This window comes from Gavialis gangeticus, unplaced genomic scaffold (genome assembly GCF_001723915.1).
Source record: "Gavialis gangeticus isolate Ggan-Ray unplaced genomic scaffold, GavGan_comp1, whole genome shotgun sequence".
NCBI lineage: Eukaryota > Metazoa > Chordata > Crocodylia > Gavialidae > Gavialis > Gavialis gangeticus.
In genome coordinates this window covers 72,975,653-72,984,505 of record NW_017729034.1, presented here as the reverse complement: position 1 = coordinate 72,984,505, position 8,853 = coordinate 72,975,653, and the positions used below count along the sequence as shown (strand labels likewise).

The window sequence follows — 8,853 nt, the reverse complement described above, 5'->3', positions numbered from 1 at the left end:
TAAACCCCAACAGAAAAAAAAAACCCCCCCTTTAAAAAAAAAAAAAAAAAAAAAAAAAAAAGAAAAACCAAACCTTTCTATCCCATCCTTACTGTTGTTAAAACAGCCTCTCAAGTGTGCCTCTTCACTTCTTACGTAGAAGAGGGGGACACCATCCCTTTGCCAGTAAGATTGAAAAGGTCTAATCCTAAATAAGATGCTTTATCTCACATCTTAGGGTCATTTTAATTCCACATGGCCTGCATTTCCATGGGAAATGACATTGGGAAGTGTTGAGCAGGGAGAAATTGTCCTGTTCCCCTTTAGGGTTTTTTCCTAAATAATTAGTCTGATAAAACAGAGTTGTGATCAACACCTCTGTTTATAATTAAGGCTAAGTTATGGTTTGCATTTAAAGCAAAAGGTTGTTTCATGCAAAACAAGAATTCAGTTTCTTATCTCCGGATATACAGCACTTTATGCTTACGGGGTGGAGGATACAGTTCTCAAAATTCAAGTAAATCCATTAGTCAGGAAAATCCATTTTCCTTCAGGGAATTTTGCATCTTTCTCTTTGTTTTGATTGATCATAACATAGAATAATACAGATTCTTCCAAAAAGTCCATAAAGGTTAACTATATGGACATCTTGTCCATGAGCAATATTTGAGGAAGTTGGGTTGAAGTTGAACTTAATCACTAGCTGTTAATGCTGGGAGTTCATATCAGTAATTTAAGGTCAGATGCATTACACAGATGTTGCAGCATTCCCCAAAACAAGAGGCTGAGGCTAAAGCGCAAAAAAAAAATCCAAATATTTGAACGTATGCAAATAATTTGCCTGTAGTGACACCATGCAGTAATAATACAATTAAGATTAAGGCATTTTGCATGCTTGTAGTGTAATTTAGAGCAGATTTGGTCTTGGAGATTTTGAGTACCACAGGAATTGGGAGTTTCTTTTCATGTATTTTCTGAGCCCTGTTTGTGTTTGTGTTTTGATGTATTGACTTTCATAATATTTGACAGTGATTAAAAATGCTGGAAATATAAGTGGAAGAAGAAACAAGAAATTTTCTGTACCGAAGCTGCCCCTGAGATTAGTGCTAAATTAAGAGGAGATATGTCTGAATTAATGGGATACAGCAGAGGCATAGTGTCTGACATGGTATTCATCACATAAGAAATACTAATCACTATAAATAAAACCCAAACCAGAATGCATTAAATAAATAATTTGTTGGCAAGGACTTTACCAGAGAAGTTAACTTGAGGATGCTAAGAGACCCATTGTGTGATGGCAAAGACTTCTTCCCAGGACTGTCTGCAAATTACCAAAGCAATCACTTGGTTTCTGTTCTGCCCAGACAATACATTCCCCAAATGCAGATGTTTAAAAATGAAAAACAAATCTTCTGTGCTCTTTGCTATAAAAAAAATATTTGTAAAAAAAATACTTCAAGTGTGTGGGGCTAGTACATGAATTGTGTACAGTTCAAAACTTAAAAGCTGAGGTTTATTGTGGAAATTAACTTGATTATAAAGAAGTAATTTCTGCATAAATATTTGATGAGGCGTGTGTGTGGTATATGTGTATATATGTGTATACTGTCGCCAAACTATATAATCAGATGCAAGCACACTTTATTTGCCTCATAGCTTGTTTTCCCAGAATATTTTGATTAATTTTCTACTTTCAGTGTTTAAATGTAAAAACACTCATGGGACTAGGGTGATTTAAAACTTCTAAAAAAATTATGGAAATGTGCAATACAGATGTTAGTCTAAGACACAATAGACACAAGTGGTTTTTTTTACATACGTGTGTGTGCACACTTTTGCACACATGTATGTGCATCGTCTTATACAGTTGCCACATTTTAAAGTATAATTGCATATGTACAAGATAATTTAAAGTTATCTTGACTTTTTGATTGGTTGTATTTAGGTCTGGATGTGCACTACTACTGTTAGTGGATAGAATTGAAACATTGCTAAACTAACTAAAACTTCAGCAAGACAAAAATAGTTACCATTTTAGTTTATTTAGGCTGGTTTCAGCTACCAGTCATAAATTTGCACATGGCAAATGCTAGATCTTTTTCCCTCAAAAAAATGTTTGTTTAAATGGTTATCATGTAATGGGAATGTTACGATTATTCTGAAGCTTTGAGCAACTTTTATTTTTTTTCCCCCCTTTGTTCAGCATTACCTAAGGAATATCAGAAGATAGGAAAAGCCTTGCAGAGCCTGGCACTGGTTTTCAGCACCAGTGGCTATCAAGGTATTTTTACCTTCATTTGCACTTTGCTTTGGTGTTATAGAATGTTTTAAAGAACTCTTAAGTATACAAAATACTATTATTTATTATCATTTTGAGCTCTTAATTAAAAAGACATTTTAAACATTTTGGTTAATTTCTGATAGGGTACCTATCCCTCATTTCAAACAGTGCATTAAGTAATGTAAAGCGTGGAAACGAGACTTCAAACTGATATATTTTAATTACTTTTTTCAGTGTGAAGTATTTTATGGCAGAAGTCTGATTTTTAATATTAATATATAACCTGGTTATTGACCTTGCAGCCTACTGTAGCATTTCTGGGATGACCCATACTTGTATGGCACAGTAAAAGTGAATGGATGTAAAAACCTATCCTGTCAGAAAAATTCAGTGACATTTTAAAAACATTTTGTTAATTACCAATCCCTGTTTCCCTGATTTTGGGATATTATTTTAAGAGCCCTATCTAGCTATCTGTAAATGGAATTTGTCATGTCTAAGCATGGGAATGAGAGAGAATTTCATATGCATGAAAGAATTAATTGGAAACAGTTTTCTTTTAGTTGGTTTTTTTTGTACTTTATCCTGAAAAGTCAGTATTTGAGACCAAATTAAATTTCATTTTACTGTGTTTCTAATAGGCTGGCTATCATGGTCAAGATTTACTTGTTTGTGCATACATTGATAATTATCTTAAAGACATCAGCCTAAAAAAAGTGGGTGATAAACCACTGCTGTATCACCCACTTTTCAAGGTAGTTGAACAGGATTATTGGCCACACTAACTCTTCCAGTGTTTTCTTAAGCAAAGACTTATAGAAAAGATTCACCAGTATGGGAAAAGACCTGTCTATTCCTCGTTTGTTTGTTTTTGGTTTAAGGATTCAGGGAAAAATAATGTTGAAATTTTTTTTAAGACTTTGTCTCAAAATGAACCTGAATGTTTTAATACCTTGACCGTTTTCCCACTGAACTTCTCTTCAAAGGATTTCTGTTCTTTTTTCTCCATTCTTTTTATTGACTGGTGTTTCATACTTGCTGAATTTTTAGTAATATTATTCTAGCTGGGATTTATAATTTGCTTGCAGCTAATTGGTCCCTTGCATTGTATCCTCCTATAAGCTTGTGTGTTAGTTTGTTTTTTCTGTATTTGTGTTCCCATGGTTTAGGTTTTTTCTTTGTGTATTGATTATACTTTAAAATAAGTAACAATCATACTTCTTAAGATATCTGTCTAAAAATCTGGAATTTGGTATGAGATCCAAGAGGAGAAAAATTGCAATGCAGCCTTGGACTGTGTATAGGGTTAGAAGCATACAAATCCTTTTTGGAACCAAACAAAGCCAGTAGCAAGAGTTCTGGGGAAGGGACTGACATTTGACTTCGGTAACTATATCATGCATATTCTTTTACCAGGGTAAAGTGAAAACAATGTGGCTTAGAAAGCTAGGATGCAAACTTGCAGATCAACCTTATGAAGGAAACCTGCAATTTGATTTCCAATATCTTCAAATGGTATGAGAAATAGACCATGATAAATAGCAACTAGGTAGAACTATCCCCCTTTGCTCTCCTAGTAGGACATGGTTGCACCCTAGTGTCTTGCTAAAAGAAATAGCTTCCTTCTAGTGGAGATCCTTTGTCCTTGCTCCTAATATATTTCACTTGTCAATACACTTAGCACAATAGACTTTTTTTTTAAATTAAGAAATATGAGATTCTTTGCTTCACAGTCCAGTTCCCAGAAAAAGAGAGAAGTTACTTAAAGCAATCAACATGCACAACTTCATCACTACTGGTTGTGGTGCTTTGTCCACTGTTAACTTGATCTCATCTGGTGGCTGCTATGGAACAGGCCCTGCAGAAGAATCAAGACAGACACATGAATGGATTTAAAGCCACAGCCTGCAAATGTATTAACTTTTTAATATTAGAAAGAGGGTGTTGACTCCTACTTGGCATGGTTTTGTCTCCTTCCCTCCCTAACAACCAAGCTTTAATTGGAGCTTAGTGTAGGGTTAAATGGCTTCTGACCATGCAATTAAAGGATAATGATTGCATTGCCCTACCACTCAATACATGATTTGGCTCACTGTTGACTAAACATAAGGGAAAACTTGGTAGAGAACTCAGTTTGAATATGTAGGCCACCTGTCCTTCTAAAGTTCTCTACTCAAGTAAATTTATCTTTTGGTGTTGGCCCATTTTATGGTTCAGGGCCTCATTCCTACAGTTCACCCTAAATTCTGCCAGAAGTTTGATTTCAAATGGAGCCAGGTACAAATACTTTCTCCCCTAAATGGACTACCAGCCTGCTAAGTGCAGTGTGAAATGTCCACTAAGTAATGCAGGTAAGTCATGAGATGGTCCTACATTCTGTCACTGCTGTCAAAATAATGAGGATAGTTTTGGTTCTGCTTATAACCTTCTGAACTAGCCACCTGCTTTCAAACTTGGAGCACCACTGTGTGTCCACAAGTCCAGACAGTTGTCTCTTCACTCTTGCCCACTGAAAATGGTAAACCAATGTTAGCCCACACCACCTGCTTTCTCTGATAGCCTGCATTCACACTACAGAAAGGACATCTTACATTCTGATTCCTAGTAGCTTTTAGCCTAGAATGTCCAGAAACTCATGCCCACCATGGCTATGCCAGTCCTGAAGGATTATGTGTTCTAATTTACTAGATTAAGTACTAGAAAAGGAAATCCTTGTCAGTTAACTGTTAGTTCCAAGCAGGTACAAGAGGTCTTCAAGGGCCAGAAAGAACATCTTCTAGCTTTTAGTGGACACGCACTTATTCCAGATATTTTTTTGAAAAGGTTATGGTCTTACAAACTCCCTGATCCGCTTCAAGAATCTCTCGCTTTAAACACCCAAAGCAGACATCAGGAGGTTCCAGAGTACTCCTGGAGATGCTGTTCCTTGTCAAATGTATAAGGAGTACCAGAAACCTTAAAAAGTATCATCTTTTTTTCTGCAATGTCAAAAGTGGAGCAAACTCCTATCTACACCTGGAAAATCTGAGTGGCCGCGGAGGCCGGCCATATACCTGAGTTTGCTGGTCATGTCTCCTATCTTCAAGAAATCCTTGAATAAAGCTCCCTCGTGATCATACACATCCTGTCAGCTGGCAACAAATAAACTAGGCCAAAAGGTGACTAGTTTTATGTTGGATGTTGCTAACCTGTAGTTATTAGTCACAGCACTTATCTTGCCACCTGAAACTCAGGCTAAATAAGAGATGCCTTTTTTCTGCATCCATTATCCTGGTGAAACCTGCCCTGAAAATTTGTAATGTCCTTGGCAGAAGACTCTACTGTTCCAATTTTAGGGCTGTCAGGAACCATGTGTCTATAGAAAATGGTTAGCAACTTGTAAGCAGTTGTAAGTGGCAAATATAATTCATTATCAGGGTCTGCCTTCCAGAGAGAGTAAACTTTAGAAGACTGACTACCCGTGCTAGAAATACTCGGTAAAAGATAGTTAATAACAGTGCAACACTGATTCTTACCTACTCCCTTATTTGCACTGACTTTACAAAGTGCCACTTAAATTACATATGCTTATTTCAAATTAGTGCCTAGGCCACTTGAGTACTCCTTCTCCTTATACCCTGTTACCTGTTTTTTTTAAAGATAACAAATAACTGTACTTCCAAACTGTACTTCTCCAGTTGAACTGCTAATAACTCTTCAGTGAACTGCCTCAATCCCCTCCTCCACCACTAAATCTTCCCTCATCTTTGTCACAATGATAGGGATAAGAGTTGAATGTCCTCAAGGGTAGATGCTGGGTGTTCACAGAATGCCTTGCCATGCATGTCATGATTGTGGGCAATCCTTGGATATAGCCTTTATCAAAATAAACCTCAGACTGAAAACTCAGATCTACGGGGGTAAATCTACCTGGGGGAAGAATATATGTTGTACCTTGCCAGCAAAATATCCCCGATGTATTTTTAACTTGTCCACCTCCTCCTTGAACGAGGGAGAGGTAAACTGAGAACAAAGTTTAATGCTATGTTCACTGGGGCCCTGAGAGGACAAAGTAAAATAAACCTGTACAGCTGAGGGATCCGATGAAACCACATGGGCAGCTCCTCAGGCTGTCTCACTATGCTGGACTACAAGTCCCTGTTGAAGCTCATCCTTAACTACATGGTGGAACCCCTAATCTGACATCAAATTTTTATATCAAATGTGAATACTGTCCTATCAGTATGGACTTAAATACCTGTCCAAACACCTGCCTAGTACTTTGTGTTGGCAGCTGGCTCTTCAGTGTGTTTAACTTAAGAAAGGTGGGGTGGTGTTGTATATGTTTTCTCCCCCTCTAGTGCCCGCTCTTTCAAGGGAAGGCTACATACACTCTGTAGAAAAGTAGCATGTGGCTTACTGCTGAGGATGTTCTCTACATTTTGGTTTATTTTATGTAATTTTGCCCAAAAAATGACAAGAGAAATACTACTTGTTGCTTGTGTATACCATCCTGTCACTGGGAGCAACACCTGCATCAACTTGTCATGCGTCTCCTTGCTCCCCTCACCCTCAACTGCCTGCATTGATGTGGATGATGGTTATGGTACATATAATTCTCTTCTGACCACACCTGTGCTGTCCTTCTTTTACAGCCTGCTTCCCCAGTGAGGGAGTGGGCTGGGATGGTTCACCTCCGCCCTGTAGTTCTGGTGTGCTCCAGCCCATGAAGGTGCTGGGCTGGTGGAGAATTAGCTCCTGTCTCTGATAAAATGGGAAGACGCACTGTGGGCATTCTGGAAATCGGTTGTCTTGTACTAGATTTTTCCACAGTAGCAGACTTCCTATTCTAATTCATCAGTTCCCCATCTTGTCCCATAGTGAGTTGTTTAAAGTCAAGAGACTGTCCCTGGAAAACTAAAATTCTTAAGGGAAAGACAGGAAATTTCCCTCCTGAACCATAGAGAAATGGTTTCAATATCTGAGAGTATTTCTGAATTAACAAGGCATTTTGTTGTTTGTGGGTTGTGTGTGGTTTTTTCTTTTAACTTGTAAAGAAAACCATCATAAAGATTTTCATTCCATTATTGGGCAGGCAGAAAATACGATAGTAAATTATTTCAGAATTAAGAGAAAAAAGGACTTTTTTAAAGCATCATGCTGAATGTTGACATTCAGATGTTGTTCTGCTTCTGACTCTCTCAGTGTATCTAGGAGCTCTTCAGTTTTCTGAAACTGGAAAAAGTCTGCACATTGCCAGTGAAATGCAATAAAATTACTCTGTCACATTCCTATTTTCTTTAGGATGTACCCTGGTTTCAGTATACTTTTCTTAATCTCTTTGGCCGCATCCAGATAAATGTGGCTGTGTGTGGTATGTGGCATCACAGACAGTTCTGCAGCACCACATACTGCATATTTCATTGTTCTCCATACTGTGAGGGAGCAGCATGGGGCTTTTTGGACCCCTGGATAATCCCATGGAGAAAAAAAGTGGTGTGGCGCACATGGCAGCAGTGTACACCACCTGAAGCTGGAGTCTGGATGGCTGGAACCACACTGCTGCCAGCCAGGCTCTGCACGGCAGCATTGCTGCTACTGCAGCCCTGGGAGGCCCCCAGGTAAGGCTGCTGGTGCCAGTCCAGTCCTGACCCCAGCCTCCCCTACCCCACCTGGGGTAACTTGCTGTGCACCAGTGCGCACATGGCATAGGGGACAGCTAGCGGTGGCACAAGGTGCACCAGTGCTAGATGTCCCCAGGGAACCAAACATTCACACACATTGGACACGGCCTTTGTCCCAGGCGCAGAGCAGCTCACAAATGAGAAACAGTTACTGTTAAATTTTAAATTAGTTATCATTATACACAGATTTCTTCAGTTGCCAGATATTAAACTCCTTGAAATACATAATAATCTGATTGATAGCAAGTAAATAGGCTCTTTAGAAGATGAAGATTATAAGATATATGAAGATGTAAGCCTGTTGACTTAATTATACATATAACAATATTGTTAAGGGTCTTCTGTGAGGACGAAAAACAGTTAAGTCTTTTTAATCAGAAACGCACCCTGTCCCTGTTTCCTTCCTTTTCCAATACTTGAAGCCTACCATGTCATGGTCCAGAAAATCTTTTCCCCAACTGGTCAAAAACCCTGAACAAGCTAGTTCCAGGATGAAAAACTGTTGAGCATTTTTCAGGAACAAACATAAAATGTCTAAAGAAGAGAATTCCATGAATACAACTTTCTGCATCAGTGTACAGCATAGTGCTATAGGGCACCTATGCATATGCATTGAGGCTGCTCCAACGCACTGGAATTACAGTGCATCAGAGCAGACTCAATTTTAATAGAGTCTACTAGAGCGTGGTAATTACGCTACACTCCAGCTTCGTGCATGTCAGCGTCCCTGCACTGAAAAATGGCAGTGAGTGCACTGTAACTAAAGCTCGTTCAACAGTCTTTAGCTTAAATGTGTTGTAGTGAGTTTTTGAGTGTGGGTATAACTTTTATGACTTGGAATGTTTGGGGTTTGCAGTACTGATAATCTAGACTATCAAAAGTATTATTCATGAAGTATATAACATGCAGGTTTAATAAAAAAAAAAA

The 8,853-nt window shown here is 38.4% G+C and overlaps 1 protein-coding gene across 1 annotated transcript in view; it reads left to right on the top strand.

Moving 5' to 3' along the window:
* SNX9 (sorting nexin 9) overlaps positions 1-8,853 on the top strand; it is a 105,724-nt gene that overhangs the window by 70,440 nt on the left and 26,431 nt on the right. Inside the window, exon 15 of the mRNA XM_019526743.1 lies at positions 2,186-2,263. Coding sequence (XP_019382288.1) covers positions 2,186-2,263 — 78 coding nt within the window. The remainder of the gene's footprint in view (positions 1-2,185; positions 2,264-8,853) is intronic.